The sequence below is a fragment of the Cupressus sempervirens genome, chromosome 8 (genome assembly GCF_028749045.1).
Source record: "Cupressus sempervirens isolate cs-2001-9-10 chromosome 8, ASM2874904v1, whole genome shotgun sequence".
NCBI lineage: Eukaryota > Viridiplantae > Streptophyta > Pinopsida > Cupressales > Cupressaceae > Cupressus > Cupressus sempervirens.
This window is the reverse complement of record NC_143125.1, coordinates 28,198,571-28,225,433: the sequence shown is the minus strand read 5'-3', so window position 1 is coordinate 28,225,433 and position 26,863 is coordinate 28,198,571. Positions and strand designations below refer to the sequence as shown.

Sequence of the window (26,863 nt, the reverse complement as noted above, 5' to 3'; positions counted from 1 at the left end):
TCTATTACTTATAATGAAATCCAGAATGAGATTTTTAGCTTAGCTTTTTCTTTTGTTGCTATAACTAATTTTGAACATTTATTAGAGTGTTTATTTTTTTATGTGAATGTCTTAAGAAAACTCTTATTGTTGTTGTTTTAAACAGTATCTGAAGAAATCTGCGCAGGATCGAATTCATCTGGCTTGCATTCACTGCAATGTTCTTCTCAACAGCAAATGAACATGCACCAACAGCAAAAAGAAGAAATCCAGCAGCATGGGGAGCAGCAACACCAGCAGTTAATGCAGGAATGGCAGCAGCAGCTGGAGGACCCTTTGGATCAGCAGGAGCAGTTTGAATTGGATCAGACACAACATCTGGAGCAAAGTCAGCTGCAGCCTTATGTCGAAAATGAGCATCGACATCTGGAGCCCCCTCAGCTGCAACTAAAACAACAGTGGCAGCCAGATCAAGGGCAACAATTGCAACAGGTGCAGATGCAGCAAATGCTGCAACATACACAACAGCAACATTTGCAAGAGATACATTCACAGCAGCAGAAGTTGCAACAATCTCAGGATCAGCAAGAGTTGGTAACACAATTGCAGCAGCAGTTGCAGCCACGGCAGCAAGAGTCACCTTCACAATCAGAGCAGCAAGATATGGATGTGCAATTGCAGCAACAAGATTTGCCACTGCAAGAGTTAGAATTGCAATTACAGCAACAAGAGTTGGCATTGCAATTGCAGCAGCAACAGTTGACACCACAAATGCCACACGAAGATTTGAAACAAATGACACAGGTTCAGCAGCAGCAGCAGTTAGAACAGTCAGCAGCTGAGCCTCAACAACAACATTTGCAGCAGTTGCAACAATCTCAAATGCATTTGCAGCAACCTCAGAAACAACAGCATTTTCCACTACAACCACAACAGCAATATGTGCCTCAATCTCAGCAGCAGTCACAACAGTCATCACTGGAACCACAGCACCAACATTTGCAGCCATTGTCACAACAGTTGCCACAACCTCAGCAAGAGACACAACAGCAACAGTTACAGCTTTTATCACAACATCAGCAGCAGTCTGAACAATTGCCACTGCAATCACAGGAGCAACATTTGCCACAATCTCAGCAAAGGCCCCAGCAGCAGTTACAACAATCAACATTGGCATCTCAACATCAACATTTACAGCAGCTACCACAGCCTCAGCAACTGCCCCAGTTGCAACAGGCGCCACTACCCTCTCAGCAGCAACATATGCAGCAGCTGGTACAATCTCAGCAAAAGCCACAACAGATGTTGCAGCAGATGTCATTGCAACAACAACAGCAACATTTGCAACAATCTCAGCAGCAGTCACAACAGCATTTGCAACAGGCCTCAATGTCTTCTCATCAGCAAACTCAGCAGCAGTTGCCACATCCTCAACAGCAACATCTGCAGCCCTTATCACAACCTCCAAAGCAACATTTGCAACAGTTGCCACAATCTCAGCAACAACGTTCACAACAGCTACCACAAGCTCAACAACAACTACAACAGCCACAAGCTCAACAGCATCGTTCGCAGCTCCAGCCGCATATGCAACAGCTATCACAATCTCAACTGCAGTTGCAACAGAAACAACTCCAGCCTCAGGTATAAGTGGGCAAAAATTGAGTTGATGATATTTAATTATGTAGTGATGAACATTTACTTTGATTCTTATGTATCTGCATTTTATTTCTTAGGCAAATTCAGCAATTTTTATATAAAATAGATTCAATCTCAGATGCATTGAATTTTTTTAATAAGGTTCTTGTTAAATTATAAATATAAAAATATTGAGAGTTTCCTATTTAAAAGGTCTACCTTATATTTCAGCTTCTGATGTGTAAGCTTTTAAACTTTTTGGCTAGGTGCAACAACAGCAGCAGCAGCAGCTCAGTGGTCAGCATCCATCACAGCCTGCTGTGGGCCAAGCAGCTACTTCTGTCCGGGGACAAAACATATCTGGCTCTCACTCCATTTCTTTTGGGTCTTTGATACCAATGATTTTGCCTCACCTATCAAAAGAACAGTCAGACCGACTTCAGGGACTATATACAAGATTGAGAGTGAGTAGAAACCAGAAGCTTATTTCTGTCACCCTTGCCGTTCTTTGCCTTATTTAAAATAAATTTTAATATCTTGCTCTTTATGGGAGTGCAAGATGTGATGGAAACATTACATATATTTAATACTGTTTTAAATGATAGTATTTGAGACGGAAAGTTCCAGACATGTAGTTCTTTCCTATTCCTATTTCTAAAATTATGTAATTAATATTCACTAAAATTAAAAATTAAAAAACAGATCTTTAAGATGATAGCTATAAGATCTTTTCCAGGCCTGAAAGGACAATTTCTAGGGAAATTCCATACATGAACTTCAAATATCATGCTAGAGTTGACCTTATTTAAAATAAATTATAATATCTTGCTCTTTATGGTAGCACAAGATGTGATGGAAACATTACATCCATTTAATACTGTTTGAAATGATAGTATGTGAGGTGGAAGCTCCAGACACGTAGTTCTTTCCTATTCCCAAAACTAAAATTATGTATTTTAATATGCACTAAAATTAGAAATTAAAAAAAAAATCTTTCAGATGATAACTATAAGATTTTTTCCAGGCCTGAAAGGACAGTTTCTAGTGAAATTCCATTCATGAACTTCAAAATCATGCTAGAGTTGACCTGAGATCTCATCCAACAACACAATCAACTTGCCTATAACTATGAACATTTTTGTAAATCAAAGAATCGTTTAAGAGGAAAACCACATTTTTTGGGCTATCCGGGGAAGTTCGCAATTTTCTGTGAACAGAGAAGCATTCACTGATGATGGCAAATTTTTGAGACATCGATTTATATAAATGTTCCATAGAGTGCGTTTTTGGTGGGGGATGCCTAGAAGCTACTAAAGGGATGCCTAGAAGCTACCTCATAATGCTGGGTAGGAGTGGACAACCACTGGAATAATTATACTAGAAAATCAAATGTTTTTTTTTTCAAAATTACCAAAAAATATTAGTTAAAATCACAATATTTAAGAAAACAATTAGTACCAATGATGGTTATCAACTAGCAACAACAACTAAATTGCAACCACAAATTCAAATCAGTGCAACCACAAATTCAAATCCGTTAACTAACAACTTCCACAATATAAAGCATGCAATGAAAAGTAATGTATAGAAGTAAAATAATTTGAGCATCCACACAAGAGACACAATAACACCAATATTTTTCATGTGGAAACCCTTGGTCAGAGGAGAAAATCATGATGGGAGTTAGTACCCACAATTCTCACTGCTGCAGTATTAAGTCTGCCCTGTTAAGAGCAATTACATCCACCCGGTTAAGAGTATCTTAGCCTGTTTAAGATTTGTTACAAAGACCTGTTAGGATCTACCCGGTTATTGGATTTCAAACTCCTTCCGAGAGTCGCCTTGTTAATCTGACTTTGCTTGCTAATCTGCTAGAATCAACAAATGAAGAGTGATCTGATATATCCACCCAATGCATGATTTCCGAGAGTAGCCTTGTTAAAGGATTTGTGCTTCAGATTTTTTAGGATCCCGCTCACCCTTTTAGGAATGACCCGGTTAAGGGACTTTGCTTGCTTATCTGCTAGAATCAACAAATTAAGAGTGATCTGATATATCCACTCAATGCATGATAGATCTAGTATATCCCTGATCAATGCTACTGCACTAAATTGCTTCTAACAAACTTTTGATCTTCTATACTATCACCACCAACATGTTAGGATTAATGAGACAGAAGTAACAGCTATATGCAAATATAACCAATATTAGAAAATAATAAATTGCACAGAAGATAACACAAGATACAAAGATTTAACGTGGTTCACCCAATCCTTGGGCTACGTCCACCAAACAACGAGCCCAATATTCTTATTATCCTATGATTACAACCTGATTACAATCCGTAATCCCTTACAGCTCAATACCGCTGCAAGAAGCTACATCTCATCATACATATGAAATTCCTAACCCTAAGCCATTTTATACAAGCTTTTTACCGCTTACAAAATTAGGGCTAAAATAAGTCGTGCAATAGAAAAATTGTAGCTACCACCTTTTTCAATAATAAAGTCAGATGAGCTTTCGGGGGAGTTGCCCCTCGACCCCACCATGTACTGTAACAGGGAGCAGACCAGGGGCTCTGCCCAAGGACCCCGCAAGGGGCGCTGCCCTCAAAACCCAATAGTAATAATTTGGGGGGAAACTGTGCCGAATAAAGTTGGGAAAAATTAAACTCAGTCTAATTAGGCTCCACATCACAACAGAACAATTATTGTACCAACAGTTACTATACATTGATCTTTCATCTCTTTTATACTCCTTCTAAGGCAGTGGAAAACCCTAAATGTATTACCATTTAGTCGACTCAAAACACAATTCAAATTTCATGAGTGAGCACTATTACATAGAAATTAGTGCTATGATGCCAAACCAGCACAATTTCCTAGGTAAATAATCCATCTTATGATTTTTGTGTTACTGAATTGCTGATTCATCACAACTAACTCTGGCAGTTGTAGTGTTCTTCATACTATGACCTGTTCATTACATCAAACCTTGACCTGTAATTTTCTCTGGTAGATAAAACTCTAGAAATAGCTATATCTGCCTCTGGTTAGTCATCCCTATCGACCACATACATCAAAAGACAGAACACACTACCACACATCCAAATACTGCAAGTGATTGTCTGTTTGCTGATACACTACATACCTCACAATTCTGGTAATCTAATCAATCTGTTAGTATAGTTGATCTATGAGCTGTAGACCATCTTGTTGCCAACAATGACAACAATAGTATGACATTTTAATTATTCTGACTCCAACAATCTTGTCACACATCATCATCATGACAACAAGGTGGAGTAGAAATTCACAAGGTAAGAGAATCCAAAATGTGGTAAGGACGTGTATCATGGAAATTTGAGGGAGAGTTTAGAGGTGTGTATGAATATGTGTTCCAGAAACTTTGAGGGAGCCTACTTGTAGACTGGTGTCCAAGTTTTCTAAGGAAAAGTAAATTGCCATCGTTTGCAGGGTTGATGGTTAGGAGAGAAGTAAGGAATTAGGGCTTAAATATGTTAACTGTCAAATGTATTACGAGTCAGTAACTGTTTTTAAATTTAATTTGATTTAAATGCATAGTGATGCATGTTAATATTTCAGAATTAGCAGCCTTCTAGTAAGGGAATTTTACAAATTACCATTTCCAAATGCAATCCAAACCCTAGTTGGAAATTTTAGAGTATATCAAGTAAAGTCCCAGTTTGGGATGTTACATAGTGCTTCTTTGATCCATCCTTGTAGTGTTCTTGCTTGTGTGACAGAAGATGCGAATTGGAATGAACACAAACCAAGCATTTTACTTCACATCGACATTTATGCTACACTTAGTGGATGATGCAGTATACACTCCAATTCGGTTTAGTAGAAAAACTTGTAATCTTTTGAAATTGAAAAAAAAAAAGCAACTGAAAAATAAAAACTACAAATTAAATTAAAGAAAATCAAGTACTAAAGTATATAATACAAATGTTAAAAAACAAAAATACTAGTGATAAAATCTTTATTGCAAGAGTTTGGAAGAACAAATAATGTTGCCCATGGAGGTCCACCATGTACATGCATCTATAGTGTATTGATTGCTAAGAGCTCAAGGACTATGATCTTGTACTGAGATGAACAAGCCAAACACTTTCCTTGTGTGTTCCATGTCAGGTCCCTGATTTGGTTGGGTTGGCCACTGCTAATTTTATAATAAATAATAAATAAATAGATTAATCCTTTGTTGGACCAACCTTCTCTAACCACCCAATATCCCCGAATATGGTGCTGGGTTGGCCAACAAATTTTAAATAAATAATAGATCATAATAATAATTTATAAATTAATGTTAGTCTTATAGATTGTCAATTATTTGTTTTCTGGGTCGATTTGGTGTTAGACTTGTGGTGGTTTAGGAAGAGCATTGTAAATAAGCAAATGCCGGGCGACATGATTTATTGCTGAATTTGCCATTTTTTCTCTGCATTAATGAATGCAAATCTCTCTCAGATGTATGCCTGAAATGCTCCTGAAGTGGGATGAAAATCCTGATACAACAATATATTTCTGATCTGTTTTCAATGCCTTACAGAGGTCTGAAACATGATCTGTAGGGATCTGCAAGGAGCAAGTCACCAGACAACAAGGTCACAGGTCCAAAAAGGTGTTTGGATTGCGATATCAGGTAGAGCGTGCTTCAATAGCACCAATTGCAAGTGCAGGTTTTGAGACGACACTTATATCACCATTAAATTGCATCTAACTGGGCAGAGGTACAGAGACTGTGATTTGATGTGTAGCTAGTCACAATAACAATAAGGTTATTGGAGTTGGGGTGAAGGATGTGAAGACACGATATTTGGAGTGCTCTAAATAACAGCTTGTTACCCCAATTTTAAACATTGCCAATTTTTACACTTTATCTGTAAGATTTGGTTAAAAGTTTAAAACCTTAAATTACCGTGTGACCTCGGTGCTCGGGCTTTATCAGAAGTTTTAAACTAACCAAACCAACTTCTCAACTTTTGATTTCACTCGATCCTGTGACCTTGCCACCATTTTCCAAAACCACAGAACCCTTAACGCCAGTTCAAAATTTGCATGAAGCAGCAACCATCCGACGTCTGGCTTATCAAGGCATGCTGATTCTGGAAAATTGGGAAAAAGACAGAATTAAATTTGAAAAAGAAGCTATACCAGAAGCCATACCTATCATTGAAGAAATAAATGTGGAAGATGACCAAATGCTAAAGTATATTTGAAAATCTTTTAAATAAAACATATGACTAAAGAAATCAGTCTGAGTCCCACTAAAGATCACCAATCTGCGCTACTGTCAAGAAATGTGCATTGAAGATGTCATCAACTTCAAAATTTTGAACAAACTGCTTCCCAAACACGAATTGCAGTGGAAGGATTCGGATTGCTGAAATAATATGAAGAGGCAGAACAACCACCTGTCTCTCCTAAGATAGAAATGATAATGTAGGGACACGAGGTTGGCTTTGTTCCAAATCACTTTGTGAAGGCTTCTGCCTATGATTTCTGTTGTGGGTTTGTGGATGAGAATGGTCATGTTGTTGCAGTTGACATAGCTGCATTCACCTGAGGTTTGAATGCGCCATTAACTGAACCTCTTGATAAAAAACTTGAAAAAGAAGAAAAACTAGAAAAAGAGATGCATGCATGTTAAGGTAGTGTGAATAATTGGTTTTCTCTAGTGACTTGCTTATTCAATGAAGAATTTGTCTATGCAAAAGAAGAAAATGTGGTTCCCTTGAAGTTTGACCCTATGTTCATAGAAAGCCATGTTCATGAGTCACAATCATCAATTGCACACCCAAAAATTGATCTCTCTAGCTATCTGCATAGATAGTTTTTGATTTCCGATGAGTCAATGACCCTCTTTTAGTCCCAAACAAATAAGTTATTCATGTTATGGAAGACAAATTCATGTGGGGTGAATGTAGTGCATTATATATACCAACAAGGTACTGCGAAAACTCGAGGGTGAGAGGTAACCCTCTTTTTGAAATATATGACCTTCCATCCTGTGACAAGAATTTATCTGGATCTTATAACAAGTTGAACCAGCGGTATACCTTTGATGATAGTTCTGAAAATAATGGCTTTAGAATTATGCTGCATGAAGGAAGGAAGAGAATCACATGGGTGCTAGGCTTGAGATTTCAAGTTGCTGTGATCAAATGAAGAATAATCATTCTCAGGTTACTACGCTATGCTTGAAAGTTTCTGCTGATAATTGAATGCTTGTAAAATAGATTTTCAAAGATGTTTCAGCTTGTGGAAATGTCGGTCCTAAGGCTCCTGAATTGGCAGTCAAAGAAGGGAAAATCTTTGAGTGTCATTGTACAAGAAATGTATGTCTTTGGACTTAATTTTGGGCATTGAAGAAATTAAGATAATAGGCATAATCTGTGAATTGCTAATATTTTTCTTCTAGTGGCAATTGGACTTAGAGCCTTTGTAATTATTTATTAATGTCCATTCTATGACAATGGGTTTGCTTCTATGAATTCATTACATAACTGTGTGTTTGCAACTGAATCATACTGAATCCTCTATTTATTTTGGTCTTGTTGCCAAGTTTTAGTTGCCCCACTTTGTTTTGAAGTATCTAGTTAGTTCTGAGAATGTGTTTTACATGAAGTATGTCTAAGTGTGCCTTAAGTAACTTACTTCTTATCTTTCCTGAGCCATCTACTTTCTTCCATTGTGGCTTTCCTGTTTATCCGGTGCTCGCGGGATTTAGGTGGTCTAGGAGTTATTGGTTTGTACTGTGGCATCTTCTCGATGAGAAATAAGTTCTTCTTCACCTCATTTACTTGGTTCTAACATTTCATTTTCCATGGCTTCGGAGATCTTGTGCAACTCTTCTTCTTCAAGTGAACCACATCAAGCGTGAATCCGAAGAACAATGCCATGACAATTGCTGATAAGCCTCAAATGTGATTCTATCAAAATCAGAGGCTTGCGAGGTTATGGATGGAAGCAAACGCGAATGTCATTAAAGGTTCAGAGAAATAAGATTAAGTGTATCAAGGATTACGAGTTTGCGGTTGATTTATTGCACGTTGATGGAAATGAAGCTTTTAGCCTTTGCTTTCGATGCCACATGAATTTAAGATAAAAGTCTACCCCATATGACCGAGGGACCGTATAATGACTTGCAATTGTTAAGATCATAGATGGAAAACTCGCAGATTACTCGACGAGTTTTAAACACTCGCCGAGTATTTAAGCTGGGCGAGTAAATCCCAGAAAAACTCGCAGGAATAAAAACTCGGCTGTTGGGAAAAAACTCGGCAATTTTAAAAAAAAAACTTCGCTGCATTGTTTGATGCCAAGAACTATTTACTATTTTTTGATGCCAAGAACTATTTACTATTTTGCTTCTTGCCATGAGCATTCCGCATGAGAATGCAATTTTGTATGCACTGTGCATTTATGTATATCTAAACTCTGCTTGTTTCTTTTGTATTCTCTTTAATTAACTTATTAGATGCATCTTCTCATTAAATTTTGCAAAATAAATGTATTTTTAATTAAATTTCAGCGGTTTTTTTAAGTTCCCGAGTTTTCCCGAGTTTTTTTTTAAATCACCGAGTTTTTCTCGATTAAACTTCTGGGGGGCTTGGCGAGTTTTTGCTTTTGGCGAGTTTTCCAACTATGGTTAAGATGTAATCAGAAACTGAGCATCGAGGCCTCCACAAAGAAATAAAGGTAAAAGGCTGCTTGTTGGATCTCAGATCGGGAAATGCCGTCGTAAAGGGTATTTTCTGCCTAAAGATAACAACCTCGAACACTCCAGAGTAGATGCTTCCGGAAATATCAATAATAAAAGGTGACCTTGATACAAAGAGAAAGTAGTATTAAATGCTTTCGGCGGAAAGAAGAAGAATGAAGTGCACACACTACCAAAGGATTATTGCCCATGCCGTATTTCTGGACAACAGGAAAGCAACTTGCAAAAAAGTTAAGTGTATCTCTCTCCCCCGCATATATAAGCGCTATTAAATATTTGTGTGTTCCGGACTTTGTTGAAAAGTAGGGCATTTCTTGTAAAGATAATACACTCATGCAAAGTCATATCACTCTAGTAAAGTAATAGTGCTTTCGGAAATGATATATTTGATGTGCAAATAACAGAAAGTTTAAATAGCTGTTATTCACAGAATTAAATGCAAATCTTTCCGTTGTGAACGTTGGCCGAAGTTAATTTTGTTTGTGCCGCCAACATTCGAATTTGTCTACCTATTTCACTAGGATAGCTGGTATTTCCCTTGTTCAAGTATATTTAAAACAACTATTTGTTGAAATCTGCATCCTGTGTAATCATTTGGCGAATTACAATCAAAGCTTTTGGTTACAAGAAACTTATTGCCCTAGAAAGTGAGCTAAATGAGTTGTTAGACACATCCTTTGAATTCTATGATTTGGGTGATCTTCACAGAAGGCTTAATTCTCAACCTCTTAACCCAATCACTCAGAAACTCAAAGATAGCGGACTAGTCAAGGCAGTTGGATTTCTTATGGCTGTACATGCACCTGAGCTTGTTCGAGAGTGCATAGGACGATATGACCTAGAAACAAAGCAAATTTTGTTTCTTGACCAGTCTATTCTCTTGTCTATCAACAAGGCATTGATGCAGTCTGCGTTTGACATCCCGGTCAAGGAACAATATTGTGACATAGATTTCATGTCTTCCGCGTCCATGTTCAATGAAAAGAAGACTCTCAGGTGGGAGGACATGTAGAAGACCTAGTTCTAGACTGCCGCTCAAAGAAGAGCAAGATGCCAAAACTCTGTTCGGCATAAATTTGAAGCGAGAAATTGTAGACATCCTCGCACTTCTCCTCAGGCTAAAAGGAAAAGAAGAGATATTGGAGTTTGTTGAGCATCATTTCTTTCTAGTGCAAGGAATTTGTGCAAAAAATATGCACATAGATTGGGCACAGATCATCTGCCATGAACTTTCGGCATGATTAAATTCAGCCAGAGGCTTTGGGCAGTTCTCTATGTCTTATTTGATTAATGCCCTAGTGACTCACCACAGGTGGCTTGGCCTCCCTTGCATTCAGGATTACAATGAGAATACCAAATTACCGACATTTGCAACTACAAAGAAGTTACGAGGAGTATGTGGCGGTTAATGATGCCTTCACAATGAGGCTATGTCGTGATTTGCAAGGATGCCCAGAGAGGATATTCTTACCTAAGGCAATTTCGGCAATTAGTCAATTCAGATGTTCATCCATCCAGTTCTTGAGTTTCTCCTATTTACGGACAGGAGCTTATGACGGATTACCTAAGAAGTTACCAAGGTATCTAGAGGACAAAGTGATGCTGGTCGAGCTATGTCAACAAAGCCTAGAAGTAAACACTCTCTGTTCTAATGTAAAGAAGATTGCTGGAATTTCATTTCCTATAGTGTTTGGCTTGTATTCTTGTGCCTCCAGATCGGATGCCCAAAATTTGGTGAAAAGTTTTGAAGGCAAGATCAAATTGCTAGATTATGAGGTGCTCAAGTCCCAATATGATCCAGTTGATTTTGTAAAGGATCATTTGAAATTGGGATATGCCTACAGGCATGTCCCTGACATTGAAGATTATTGGTCTGGTGTCTCAATGAGTTCCAAACAAGAGAGAGATTTTGGTCACAGCTAACTGTTGGTGAAATTAAAGCATATAACAATTCTATTGATGTTTCTGACCTTGCAGATGACGGAGGCTTCATGCATCCCACATCATATGAGAAGATCAAGAACACCTCGATTCTGCCTACCGCATATGCTGGCCTAGTTATTGATACCATGGAGGTCCTCATGTGAGGGATCATTAAAAGAACTGATAAATGGGTTGAGTGGACTCGAGCAAGGAAGAAAAGAACAGGAAGTACTGGTTCTACAGGAGGAGTTACATCTGGGGCCCCTTCATCCATTGCAACAACAAACACCACAACCACTACTTCAAGTGCCGCAAGTCCTTCTCAATCCATTGGGCAAGGAGGAGATCAGCCTCTGGAGAAGAACATGTCAATTACTCCTACGTGCGGAAGTGGCTCTTCTTGACACTGGAAATGTTGGAGAAAAGCACGATGACAAAGATAAGGGGAAGGAGCAAGAAAAATCAACGGCTAAGGCTTCCTCCCCCTTTTAAGTCATTAATTTGGATGGTGACAGCAATCTTATGGATGGTCAGGAGCAAGATGTATCCCAACAAGGAGATACCTTAGCCCTTTCGGTAACTAAGGTAGCTGCTTTCCCCATTGCTTCCCAGGACAACACAACTCATTTAATGCCAAGGAAGTTGTTTGACCCCACTGCTTTGCAATCGGCTGTCAATGTACTATCTACGGAGTCATGGCTCAAGGAGACTATTGACAGATGAAGAGGAGATATGAGGACGCTACTCCATCAAAGGACTTGGTTGCACAAGTCACCTCTTCTCAGCCATCCAAAAAGGTGAAGAAGCGAAAGACAATCGCGGCGTTGGCTACAGATTCCTCCACCAGTCACATGAGGATCGAAATTGCTGAGCCATAGAAAGATGAGAGATTTCATGAGCTTTCAAAAGATGATTTCCAAATTAGAACACTGGATCTTGGTATCCCTATTCATGATTCCATGGTAATCATCTGGAAATCTACTAATGAGAAAATAGAGGACAAGCTGGAAGAGCTTAGAGTAGAGAAAGAAGTGTTGAAGGCTTCAAACAAGGAGTTGGTCAAATGCATCAAGTTTGCCCTTGGAAGCACGTCCCTAGGTCAATTTGACCCGAATGCAGAAGAGAACAAGAACTTGCTGACAAAGTTGCAACATGAAAGGCAGTTCAAGCAGGTTGGAATGGCATGGATAGAACAATTGAAGATTCAAGGTATCCTACTGGTGGAAAATTTGGGAAACTTGGTGTTGGATGCACACAAGCTCAGAGAAATAACTTCGGACCATAAGAAGACTATACAGATGACGACTGATGGACTGACAAAGCAATTAGCCCTTCTACAAGTGGTAATTGACATGAAAACTAATGTGGCAATTACTCACGGGATCCTCAAGATGGGCACAGAGCCATTGTTTCATTGGAAGCAATCTTTAGAATTTGTTATAGAAAGCTCCGTGAGGTCCGCAAATAAGCTAGGAGATGTATGCAACTTGTTGCAAAAAGTTATTGACAAATGCTTTTGTAACTTGAAAATATTGCACATAAGAGTCTTTCGTATCTACCAATGGTAAGCTTGTGGATATTGAGAGAATGAGGTCAAAGTTCTTGACATTTGTTGATGAGGCCATTGACCCTCTGAATTTCCAAGTGTCTAAAATCCAGGAGCTCTCAGTAGAAAATGCGGTCATCATCAAAGAAACAGAGAAGTTAAATCCAGAAGGGCCAAAATGGATGAGTTAACAAATATTCATGACTATTGGATGGTCCGGGCTGACAACATTATCATTCTAAATGCCAAAGAGTTGAACAATGTAACGGACGTTGTTCAAGCATATAAAGCTGTATCAGTTACCCCGAAGAAGACATAATTGTCTTTGACATCTGTCATTCTTTTCTCACCTCTTTCTTTTTGTAGCCACTCTTGGCGTTTTGTTAATCTCTGTAACAGGCAAATGATTGAAGCTTGTTCTATTAATAGTTTTTCTGTTAAGAGATGCTCTGCAAGGCAATCATCCAATTTAACTGGCCATTTTGAGAAGGCCTATATATGTAATCTTTCAAGAAGTTAATGAGATCGGCAAAATCTACTTTGGGCAAACCCCTCTAGCTGTGACTACTGTGTGAAATTCTGAGTTCATATTAGATTTTACTGTTCATTTAGTTTAAGAGGAATTGATGGAATGAATGTGAATGCTAAATTGAATAAGTGTGAATGAACTTGGTTTTATTCCCTTTATTTAATCAATGGTGTGTTTTACTCTCTTCAGCATAAACATGTCTTCTATTATTTCTGCTGTTCCATGTCTTTAGTCATTTCATTGCATTAGGAAGTTGGAAACTGATCACTGGAGTGGTTGATGAATAGATAGTCTGGGTATTATCAAAGCATTTGCTTAATTTCGTAATCTGGGAATTACCTATTTCATGGTCTTTTTCTTCTCTTCCCACTGTTCTAGTTATTGCTGCACGTTTCTCAACATTCTGCATCGTCATTTTAAGTAGAGTGCATTGAGAGAGTTCTTCCCCTTTTTCTTGCCTGAGTTGTTTAAAGTTTTAAACAACTTGGTTTTTGCCTCTTCTGCTCTTGGGTTAAGAGCATACCCCCCCGCAAATCACAAAAACAAATTTGTCGCATATCTTGCACTTATAAGGGAGCTGTACCTTTCAATTCAGGGGTCTTTGAATAGATTACTACATTGACCCATTCTGTTGTTAACTTTGTGTTTTCCATAAGCCATAGGGCAAATAAAGAGTCAAGGTACAAACCAATATATTAAGGAAGACAAACTATTAACCAACAGGTCTAAGTGTTGTTTGTGAGTATGGATAGTTAAGTTTTGCCTTAATTCCCTGTATTCACTTCTCAAAGCTTAATTTTCTGCGCTATAGTAACGAATAAACTTTAATTTCTCCTTTTCTGCTTTCCGGTTAAAAGCAAACTCTGCATTTAATTAATTGCATATCTTATGAAGAGGGATCTGTACCTCCAAAATTCAGAGGAATGCTATTGATATAATGGTAATTTCTCCAACTGTAGTGCTATTTGTGCTTCTTTCTGGCCATCTTGAGTCATTTTTTCGTATTAGTTTAGGAAGGGCAAATCTGTTCACTAACATAGTGACAGCAGCACACAAGTATGACATCGAGGATTGAGTGTGCACAGTTTCACTGATTGGATCTCACGTGTCTTCCTTGCTGTTCAATTTATCAGTGTTATTTATTCTTGCTTTGCAGGAAACTTTATTATCATTCAGAATTTTATATGAAAAGGAAGCTATCATCTATCACTGCTCTGATATATTTCAGAACTTCCTCAGTGGGCCCTACTATTCTATGGGGCCTCACATGGTATGATTTGAGGGAGTACCCAACATTAGAAATCTGATATTCTCTTACATCTGACATTGGAAATCTGTGTATATTATTCTCGAGCTTCAAGTCCCATTAATGAATCTATTTTGGTTTATGAAATGAAATATTATTGACATTGCTGTTTGCAAAGAATTCTGTATTATTTTGGCTATCATTTGGAGTTGGCATCTTTCATTCCGCCACATTCGGATATGAGAAGAGTTTATTAAATGTGTGCTTGTACCCATTAGCTATTTCACTATCACTATATGGTGGAGTTCTCTTTAGCAAAGCGATTTATTTGAGCACTATAGTATTTGGGAAATAATGCATATGCAAGGAGTTGCAATGGTGTATTCATCTTGTTTGAGCAGTGTTGAATGATTTTCTTCACCAGTTGAAAAATGTTTCTTTAGGGACGTTCTCTTTTTATTCTATTATGGCCTTTATCATTTCGATCATAGAGTCCATGCCATCATAGATTTATCACAATCATGGCATATTTGTATTAACAAATCTTATCGTACTTATGATAGGTTCAGTGAAATTCAAGATATATTTTGCATGAGTCCACCAGTCGTCATTCAAGATCAATGGCGTGACCTTTTGGAACCCTCTATCATTCCATTTCCTCAGACAATCCATTGGATAGTAATAACAATAGCACCCAATGCCTCACACACTTTTAAAAGTTGTCTCAGAACTATTGTCTGTGATGGAAGTTGGGTCACAACAACAAAGGATCATGTAAAAATTCTTTTAATAACCCATTATAGAATATTGTAGACATATTAAACATGACATAAATAAAAAAATATAAATTTAATTAATCTTGAACAATTCCAACCTTGAGAAATTTTTGAAAATGCCCTGTGACATTTGGTGGTTTGTCAGAAACATTTGGATCTCGTCATCCTCTTGGTATTATCTTTCATTCACTCTATTTGAGCGCCAATTGATTGCATTGGCAAGTTAAGAGAGTGTACAGTGCATGGTGTCCAAAAAATGTGGTCATATCATTGGTCAACCAAAGCATTTGAAGCACTGCAATTTTCTACTTTGTTTGTGAAGATTTGGACAACATATCATCTCTAGGAATTCACTGAGTATTTTATCAATGAATTTTGTATCTTTGAATTGCCCCTAACAAGCTCTAATATTTATTAGAGGACAGTTTTTACGATCTTTCTATCTATTGATAAAAATAGAAATTCCTGTTTTAATCCAAGAATTCCTAATTGGTTTAAGTGATGTCTTGAAAAATTACTCTTTCTTGGCTAATAAGGTGTGGGCAGTTTTGTATATCTAGGATTTGTGAAACTAGAAGGTGCACTATTTATTTGCTGTCACCAATTTTCACCAATATGGTGGTCTCACCTAGTTTAAAGGAAGACCATTGGTATAGGTCCAATGTGCAACTTTTTCCTTTGCAATGTCTCTTGCTTCATTTTAAATGCCTTGTCCAATGGGTCTTTTTTGTGGGAGGGAGTGGGATCTTCTCCTTGGATCAAGGGTGTTTTTTAGAAAGTATGTTGGGAGGTCGTTATTGATTGAGAATCTATAAGTAGGTTCATTTATTTTTTCTTTGTTGAAGGATGTGATCTTAGTTTTGCTCTTTGAAGCATACCATAAGCTTCTTGTTGTTGTCAAATGATGTTGCAATTCTTGCAGCAAACAAACTGATTCTTATCTGACACTTCACATACTCTAATCCCTTAGCAGTAGGGCCATGAAGAGAACACAAACTTATATTGAGGTGGGGAGAGGGAGGGTTTCAATTCAGTATAAGAACACTTTTTTCAATTTATAACTTAACAATATCAAGCAATAATTAAAGACTTTTTTATGAGTAAGATCTAGCAAATTAGAATACAAGATGCACGAGATCAATACAATCAATAGACTCTTTAACCGCCAGCATTGCCATGTTATTAGATACAAATTATCAATCATTTTCTTCCAACAATGTTTGTCGCAATCTCAAGCCCATAACTACTGGAAGAGTAATCGATGATGAACTGACACTGCCGGTAAGAATAGAAACACATTCATAACGGTAGTGGATGGTGATCAAGAAATGTACATAAAAGTAACCAATGCAACTGCTGACCATTTGGCATGGTCCTTGCCGATTCCTTGAAGCTTCAATTCCTGACCGCATTGTAGATTAGCTATGATTATGGTAAAGTCAACGTTATTGGCATTGCATTTAGCAGAGACTGTCATCGCCTTCCTCACGAGGGGAGCTGAGGTCCATTATTTGTGTCGCTGCATTTGACATGGGGATGGTACCTTTGTGATCAACACTCCTCGCTGAGCATTAACTCTTGACGCCAAGGCCTATGATATTCAATAGAGCTCACTCCCATCGGATAGAAAGTACGCACTGCCTTGTACTTGGAGAATCCATGCTCCCTCAACAAAAACAAATTCCTGACATAAGCCCCTTCTCACATTTCAGAAGAAGATTGGCTTTTACAGTTTTTGACTCAATTAAAACATCTTTGGCAGCTCTGCTCAATTGGGTTCATTAACTCCATTAGATACCAAGTTTTGTTGAGGCAACAACCTTGAAGCGCTCCTGGCTTGCTGAGTGCCAGATCTGCAATTTGATCTTTTTTCCATCAATTTACATGGTCTACGTCCGAGACTCCATGCCATTGTCAATTTTGGGTTGGAATAAAATTCATTACGTGGATGTCTTGCTAGCAGAGTTGCCTATGAACACAATTTTGAAAAGATAATCTTCAATATGCTCTCGATCTGCATATGTCATCATCTTAGGATTTCAAGGAGAGAAAAACAATTCTGTTAGAAAAGTCTTATTAAAATAAAGTCATTTCTTGACAAAGCATAGTCATAGACAATGCCATAGATACAGAGAAAAAATGCGTGGCATAGAAAATTGCCAAATAATACAAACAAAATTTCTGCCATAAATCCTATGAATCACATATAGTATGCACCGAAATAAATAAGAAATATTATTATCAGTGTAACCCAGAGAATCACACCTCCCTCCCAAACCTTAAAGTACTCATCCCTGAGACATCCCCACACTGGGTACTTGAGTACCCAAGCATCCCCACCTCTGCCATTCTGCAACTATGTCGTGGCTGGGATGTGTACTTGAATTTCTATTTGAATTTCTATTTTTGAATGTTACTATTGGGTATGTAATACGTTACTATGTTCAATGTCAATGGTTCTAATTCATGTTGCAATTTTGCTATTTTCAAGTATTTTAATTTGGTATGTTCTAGTGAATTGCTGAAACATCATTTCAAGTTCTATATTTATACTATACAACACCCTCTCTGGCCCATCCCCCCCCGGCCGTCACCTACCGTCTCGAAAATAAGGCCCATTTTCTCCGTGTCTTTGAAACTCGACCCAACGTTCCGCAGTCCTGAAGTACCCTCATACTGGTGTACCACTGGAAATATACGATGAAATCTTCACTACATATGAATGTCTTTCATGATATAAGACTGAACACAACAGGAGCAGACTGAGGTGCAACACCAAAAAAACTGACGGGGTATCTCAAAATAGTATCCAAGCATCATCGAAGGTAGCATGATCTCTTATTGCTGCCATCTAACTTGGCTTTGATACCATGTTGGATATATGCTGTGAGATAAGATAAATAGCGATAAGGAAAATAGCTAGAATAGATACAAGAAACACTAAAATTATCCTGGGAAAACCCTTCCAAAATTGAAGGGAAAAACCCAGCCACACAACAAAATATCATTTTATTGATTATAAAATATTCAAATGTGCAATGCGTTTTGCTTGATGTGTTTGATATAACACATAGAGAGACTCTTCACATTACAACCAAAGGTCTCTTGAGTTTTCCAAAATATGACTTTATTTTCAAATACAACTATGCATGTTGTATGACACATGTCTTAATATTTAATATTACACTTTATCATAAATGTCCTTTTCAGCTGAAAGTGACAATAACGGTATTAACGTCTAGAGATAAAAATCTCTTTTGTAGCTACAATCTCCAACACTTGGGTCTGCAATAATCACCTACAAAGTCTGTCTTTAGGTCTGTAATGATTCTCCTTCAAAGTCTGCATAAGTTCACATTATGTGTCTGCCTCAATATGCCTCTTTGCTAAAAAATCTGATCATTTATGCTTTAGCAGGACTGTCCAAAATGCTTCTTATATCTTTCCCAATGTCTTCTACAAGCATGCTCCAGTACTTCACAAATCTGCAAATTCAAACTTTATAAACTCGGTCATACAAGACTCGTAGGTTTGCTCAAGTGAACTTCTTAAATCTGCACATGAACTTCGTAAATCTGCTCTTGAAATTCTTATTGGAATCCCTTTAATTACTGGTCTTCATAATATCATTGCTAGTCTTCGTGATATCATCTTCACTCTTGATTGAATTAAATGACTTCTTTTTATTTTCTTTCTCAATATCTCTCACATTTTCTATATTTCTATGTTTAGTCTGCCTTTATTCATATAATTTTTCTTTTGTTTGGAGACACACTTACAAACTTACATTACGCCTTTTTATATCTCTTTGGAATACCTCTTCACCATAAGGAGGTGACCGTTCATGTGACGTAGACCTTGTGTTAAATAAATTATATTTATATTTAGTTTTTATCTTAATTTAATCTTAATAAGAGGCCATCCTTATAATGAATAAACTGTTTCTTAATTTACTCTAATAAGGACTTATCGAATTTTAGTCTTTCTTGCAATATGAGGTCAGCCACAAACATATTTAATAGACACTTTTCACAAAAATATTTACTCTTCCAAACATTCATTGCTACATATAAATTGCACATATTTCATTAATAACCACCCATTAATTATTATGGAAGTAATTGGTAAAATACTTGCTTGTTATTAACAGAGACCGAAAGGTCATTACATACAAAAGAATAAAATGATGTTTCCTTAGGAAACGATCGTAAAGAATAGAAACATTCTATTCTAATAGAGAAAGCTAAAAAAATGAAATAAACTATAGCTAACTAGATATTTACAATAGATAACCATTAACTAATAATAGACAATTATCTATTATTGTAATACCCTCCCTTAATGGTTAATCTATCTAGAACACCAAGCTGCCCTCTGAATTTGTCAAACTTATGAGGACCAAGAGGCTTGGTGAGAATGTCTATAGTTTGATTTGTGGTAGGAACGTATTGCAAATCTATAGTCCCGTCTTCAACTAGCTGTTGCATGTAATGACAGGGAACATCCACATGCTTGATTCGTTCATGGAAGACTAGATTTCGTGCTAACTTGATAATGCCTTCGTTATCAACAAATAAAGTAGTTGGTCTTGCTGTGGCATCTGCATATCTCCAAGCATCTGATGAAGCCAAACAGCTTCACATCCCGCCTTAATAGTCCCTCTGTATTCAGCTTCTGTAGAGGAGAGAGAAATTACTTGCTTCTTCTTACTGGTCCATGTGATTGCACCGGATCCCAAACTGAACGCATCCAAAAGTTGACTTTTTATCATCAACAGAGCTGCTCAATTTGAATTTGTAAACCTACTGAGTTTAAGATTAGAGCTTCAAGAGTGCAGAAGTCCATAATCGAAAGTGCCCTTCACATAACAAAGCACACGCTTTGCTGCCATCCAATGATCAGCCTTAGGCGCTGTTATAAAGCGTGAGATATAGCTGACTGCGAAGTTGATGTTAGGCCTAGTAGCAGAGAGGTAGATGAGACTGCCTACTAGTTTCCTGTATGTAGTATCATCAATGGAAGGAGAATCAGACTTTGCGGATAACTTGAGACCTTTCTCCATAGATGTAGATGCAGGCTTGCAATCTTGCATACGAAATTTGTCTAATAGGGCCTTGGCATATTTGGACTACGAGAGATGAATATACTAGAAGACGGTTGCCAAACTTCAACACCTAGGCAATGATGCATGAGCCCAAGGTGAGTCATATCAAAAGATTGGCATAAATTTTGTTTGATTTCTTGAATCAAAGATGCTGAACTGCCAGTGATGATCAAATCATCCACATAAATGACTAGAAGGATGATGTCACTGTCAGTAGTCTTGACGTACAAATTTGAGTCTGAAGAACTCCTTTTGAAGCCTTGATCACTGAGGTACTTATCAATTTTTATGTACCATGCCCAAAGGGCCTGCTTCAAGCCATAGAGAGCTTTTACCAATCTGAGAACCTGATGGTCTTTACCAACAACCTTGAAACTAGGAGGTTGCGTCATGTAGAGCTCTTCATGGAGATCACCATTCAGGAAAGCACTCTTGACATCCATCTAATGGACCTTCCAGCCAAACTATGCTGCCATGGCTAGGACTAATCTGATGGTGCTCATCTTTGCAATAGGAGCAAAAAACTCCTCATAATCAATGCCCTGACACTAAGAGAAGCTTTTCGAAACTAAATGAGTTTTGTACTTATCCAAAGTACCATTCGATTTATATTTGATTTTGTATACCCGTTTGCAGCTAATGGGTTTCTTCCCTGGTGGAAGATCAAAAAGGACCCAAGTGTTGTTTTTCAATAGGCTCTGGTGGTCAGATGTCATGGCTTGTTCCTACTCTAGAATTCCTTTGGCCTCGAAGAATATGAGGTTCAAACACACTGTGAATGTTGGCCATGAGAGCAAAGTTAACAGGTTCTGTAGTTTTGCTCCTTTTCCGAGTAGTTCTCCCATCTATGAGCTTATCATCACAAAGATCAGCAAGTGTCTTAGCCCAATAGGAGAATGACCAACATTAGTATCAGGAGATGCTTGATGATTAAGTTCCTCATCAGAAGAATCTGGATCAAACTTAGGCGAAGCATCTACAAAGCGAGGAGATCCTGCAGGAGAAGTTGGACGTGTCTGTATAGGAATCACTGGTATAACTGGAGCTACAGGAGCCCTCCCATTAGGTGGACCTAATGGAAGCCGAACTCCCAAATCATGAGCCATCATAGGCTGGTTTGCTGGATCAGGAACAAGAGAAACATACATGAATGGTCCTTGCTGCTCACCAAAGATTACATCTCGACTGTAGATGAGACAAGATGTCTCAACATCGATTAGGCGGTAGGCTTTGTGAAGATTGTTGTATCTAGCAAGCATGAGTTTCTGACTCTTGGCATCCAACTTGGTGCATGACGCATCAGGGATCCAAACAAAAGCAAGAGAGCCAAAATCCTTTAGGTGACTGATTTTGAGCTTGCGAGCTGACCAAGTCTCTTCCGGAGTTTTACTTTTGACGGCCACTGTGGGTTATCGGTTCAACAGATAAATTGTAGTGTCAATTGTTTTTGCTCAAAACTTCTTTAGAACTGTTATGTGTTCGAGCATGGATTGAGCCATCTTGGTGATTGTCCTGTTTCGATGTTTAACTACATTGTTCTGTTGTGGCGTGTGGGGTGTGGTCAATTGGCATCTGATGCCATGTGTATTCAAGAAGCTAGAGAAAACATTAGAACAAAATCCCCCCCCATTGTCTGATCTAAGAGTAATAATAGATTTCCTAGACTCTTTCAATTAAAGGTTAAACTTTTGAAATATAGGAAATGCATTTGATTTCTTTTTAAGGAAATACACCCACATTTTTCTAATGAACTCATCAACAAACAACATAAAATACCTGGACCCAAGATCAAAAGGAGTGGCCATAGGGTCGCAGATATCGGTATGAACAAGCTGAAGTACTTGAGAAGCTCGCCATGAATCACCACTGGTGAAAGGTGTGCGATGTTGCTTTCAAGCCTGGCATGCGTCACAAACTCCAATCTGTTGAGTTTGAATCTCCGACAATCCAAGAACAAGCTCATCCGGAGCAAGCTGTGAGAGATAATGCACATTTAAGTGCCCATATCGCTAATGCCAAAGTGTGCTGACAGAAAATTGCTGAGCAGCCATAGCTAAGTCCTGAGAATCACCAGAATCAGTAAGTCTAGAAAGACCATGATCCTCAAGACTCACTGCAATAGTAGACTTAGTCGCCCGATTAGTGATGGTGCATTGATGTGAATTGAAGGTGACTGCCAATTATGGAGAATGTCATAGCAACTGACTGATTGAGAGTAGATTTAGTTCCATCCCTGGAACATAGTACACATCAAGGAATATGAGATTCCTCCCAATAGACCGAATTTGAATGTTGCCTTTGCCGACAATTGTGTATTCTTTTCCACCACCAAAAATAACAGAGTTTGAATAAGGTTGGTAGTTAGTAAACCGGTCTCTGCGGTGAGTGAAATGACGAAAGGCACTTGAATCAATGTTCCAGGTAGACGACTTCACATGATCTGTAGGTCTTTTAGCCACGAAGGTGTATAAGGCAGATTCCAACTGCTCAGTGTGGTTTGCACCATTCGCTTTGGGCTACGAACCTGATTGCTTAGACTGTGCAGTTAAGCATTTTTGACATTCAACCTTCATGTGTCCAAACTTGTGGTAGTAGTTACATTGAATGGTCTTCTTGCGAGAATCATCTTATGTTGGAGCATAAGACTTTTGCTGAGATGGCTGTTGAAACTTGCCTTTAGCCTTCTGAAAGGATTTCGCAACAAAGGCTTGCTCTGTGGAGGTGGGACTGGAGTTGCTATCGGATTGTTGTTTCCACCGATCTTGCTGAAGTGATAGGGTGCAGAGATCAGTGAACTTCAAATCAACACCAGAAGATGTGATGATTAGAGTCGATAAAATGCTCATAGGACTTTGGTAAACTCCGAAGAGTGATAACCACAATATCCTCTTTTCTCCATCTTGCGACCGATGGCAAGTAATTGATCACGAATTTTTTGAATTCGATTCAACTGTCTTGCTGGAAGGAATCTAAGAAAGCTGATCATAAGCCATGGATAATTTGAGTAGCATCATTGCCTCTTGATTATTCAGATCCCATGTATCTTGATCAAGACCAGGAGAAGTTAGATGCTTCCGAACACCCAGAACAAGTTGATTGGTGTTCTGATATTCAAAAATTGCGATGATCTGTTGCTTCCAAGTGCCATAATTTCGACTATTGAATTTGGAGTTGTGCTCAAGCAAAATGTTTGTCAGAGATGCCATGGCACGTTTTTCAATGAAAAATCGTGAAAATTTATGAAGGCATGTTCTTCGAGGAAAAAACAGAAGACCTAGAAAAATCAAAGTGATCCAGAAGAGAGCTCTAAGAACCCAAAAGGAATATGGTGGTTTTTTTTGGATTCGTTGGCTCGAAAATTGAGGCACGAAAAGCGAGGCACCCAGAAAAAATTTGACCACAACCTAGTTGAGCTCTCGAAAAATCCACCAAGAATTTGTGATCAAATTTTTTTCGAGCCCTAAAAATAGGGTTTCGAAGAAAATCCTAGTCGATAGCAATGGCAGAAGAAAAATTCAAAAAAAAAAGGTTAGTTTTTGTCACAAATCACAGCTTCAGGTAGACGTGGCATTTAAGATGATTGTATTGACTCAAAAAAAATGGCGGAATGTGCAGTCATGGGTGCTTGAAAGAGAGGCAGAGCTGTTTTATTAAAAAAACGTGATATATGCACAAAAAAAATGAAATTTTTAAGTCATGATTTTGCTGGAAAAGACCAATGGCAGGAACCCACATTTGTAGACCAGAGGTGACCAAAATGAAAGAGATTTTGGAGCCGCAATTTTCAATCATGCAAAAGTCGTGATTTTCTCTTGCTTGCAAGTTGGTGATCTTTAAACGAAAAACAAAACCCTAAAATGGCAATTAGAATTTTCCAAGGCAGAAAACCCTTGTCGGGTTGTAGAGAATTAAGAAACCCAAAAATAATTTCAAAAATTAAGAGCAGATAATTTCGAAAGAAATTATAATTTTTTTGGAAAAAAATGAAGTATTGGCTTTGATACCATATTACGGAAGTAATTGGTAAAATACTTGCTTGTTATTAACAAAGATTGAAAGGTCATTATATACAAAAGAATAAAATGATGTTTCCTTAGGAAAGAATTGTAAAGAATAGAAACATTCTATTCTAACAGAGAAAGCTAAAAAAGCGAAAGCAAACTAAAGCTAACTAGATGTTTACAATAGATAACCATTAACTAATAATAGACAATTATCTATTATCGTAATATTAATAACACACACTATGTGTGCGCGCGCACACACGTTTTTTCTCACAAATTCGATGCGATCTTTTTACTCATCTATCTTCTTTATCTACTTCTCTTTTCAAATTTGCATTTCTTCAGTTCTTCTATAAATCTGCTACAATCTTCCTTTAGGTCTGCTTATAGATCTCTGCTTTTGATGTTAAATATAGTAGCTTTATATGTAATTCTGTAAATTACGATTCAATAATTATTTAACATTAAATTTGAAATAATGTTTGGATGGAGATATTTGTTTGTGTCTTATATCGATTCAGGATATATTACATGTCAAACTTGGCCATATTCTGGGTCCCACACACCTTTGCTGGAATCAGTCATCTTCTCTCAGCAGTTACGTATTGCTATGTAGGATATTGCTGAAGGCTACTTGTTTTCAGTTACTTAATATTGCTATTCAACGTGTTCTTCTTTCTTCAGTAATTGCTGATCTTATGAATATAATATTATATTCAAGCTTTATTGGGAATGGCGGCAGTTATGATATTAGCAAATATCATCTCACGGCAGTAGTTATGATATTTTTAATATCAGCTGACTGCATTACATAGTGGCCTGCATTGGCAAATCGATTAGTGGTTTTTGGCAGGAACGACATCATCAGTTATTTCTTTCATACGGCAATCTGTGTCTTATTATCATAAAAGAAGACATTCGTTCATCAATGTTATGCTGTTCTATATATGATCTTTTCGGTGTTGTAATTGATGTTTTCTGATATGCTCAGAATCATTAACTTCTATTTGATTTTTGATCAGAAGATGAACGATTCTTATTAATGACTTATGTGTTCATAGAGCTGTAGCTCTGTCATAATGTAATGAAAGTTTTTTTTATATCAATAAAGGATTCATCTTTGAGGCTGGGTTGTTTCCCTCATTGAAGTGGGTTTTTCCCAGGATATATGCAGATGTCTTTTTTATAAGTTTCTAGTACAATTTTCAACATGGTATTAGAGCTTGGTTTATAATTTCTAAAACTAGACTAGATTGTTTTCTTTTCATTTTCATCATGATGCCTGGTTTGAAGGTTGAAGATCGTCTAGAAGGAGCATCAAATTTCATTTCCTGGAAATCCAGAATCTTGTTAGTGCTGGAAGAAAATGGTCTTTTTTCTTTTGTGGAATCTGAAGTTAAAGAACCCATTGATCCTAAAGAAAAGGCAACTTGGAAGAAGAACATGATTCTTGCCAAAAGAATTATCATTGACTCCATGAAGGATCATTTAGTCCCTAGTGTCTCCAAGCTAAAATCTACCAAAGAAATGTTTGATTCACTTCATAGTGTGTATGAGATAAATAATACCAGCAGAACTCTGGCACTTTGTATGTAGCTTCTTCATATTAAGATGTGCAAAAGCGACTTCATTGTCTCTTTCTTCTTGAAGATCTTTGAATGAAAGGATCAGTTATGCACCATTGGAGAAACTGTCAATGACAAAGAACTAGTTATGCTCACAATGAATGGTCTACCTCATTCTTGGGAATCATTCATTCAAGGCATTAGTAGCAGAAGTGATTTTCCAACTTTTGAAAGGTTGAGAACTGATTGTATTCAAGAGGAATGTCGTCTAGAGGCTAGAGGGAGTTCTCGTAAATCTAATCAAGTGGAAGATCAAGTGCTTACTTCTCAAACTTCAAGGAAAAGAGGAGGAAGAAAGAAGGTTTTCAAAAGGTTTGAAGAGAAAAATCCTTCCTCATCCTCTGATTTTAAATGGAAAAAAGATTTCTCCAAGAGTAAATGCTTTAGGTGTGAAAAACTTGGTCATTTTGCTAAGCATTGCACTGTGAAACTAAATTTTCGTGATATAACTATCTCTGATTCGAAAGTTTTTTCTCCCTCAAAGGATTTTTATAATCATTCGGAAGGTCTTGTTCTTATATCAGGTTTGTCTAGTCATGTGCAAGCTGATCGTAATACTTGGTTAATAGATAGTGGTGCTTCTCGTCACATCTCCGGGTTCAAGTGACACATTTTGAATCTGACTGAATCAGATTCTCATCTTCAAGTAATTATTGGTGATGATGCATCTTATTCTGTCAAAGGGGTAGGTAACACCTTATTAAAATTACAATCTGGTATTCCTCTTCATCTAAGTGATGT

At 37.6% G+C, this 26,863-nt stretch overlaps 1 protein-coding gene across 6 annotated transcripts in view; it reads left to right on the top strand.

The window, feature by feature from the left end:
• Positions 1–26,863, top strand: part of LOC149541407 (uncharacterized) — a 109,754-nt gene that overhangs the window by 4,231 nt on the left and 78,660 nt on the right. For 5 of the 6 annotated variants that reach the window (XM_089796678.1, XM_089796677.1, XM_089796675.1 and 2 more), the window contains 2 exons: positions 146–1,623; positions 1,884–2,081. In XM_089796678.1, the coding sequence (XP_089652804.1) occupies positions 146–1,623; positions 1,884–2,081 (1,676 nt within the window). The remainder of the gene's footprint in view (positions 1–145; positions 1,624–1,883; positions 2,082–26,863) is intronic. The other variant, XM_089796679.1, reaches the window with a different exon arrangement.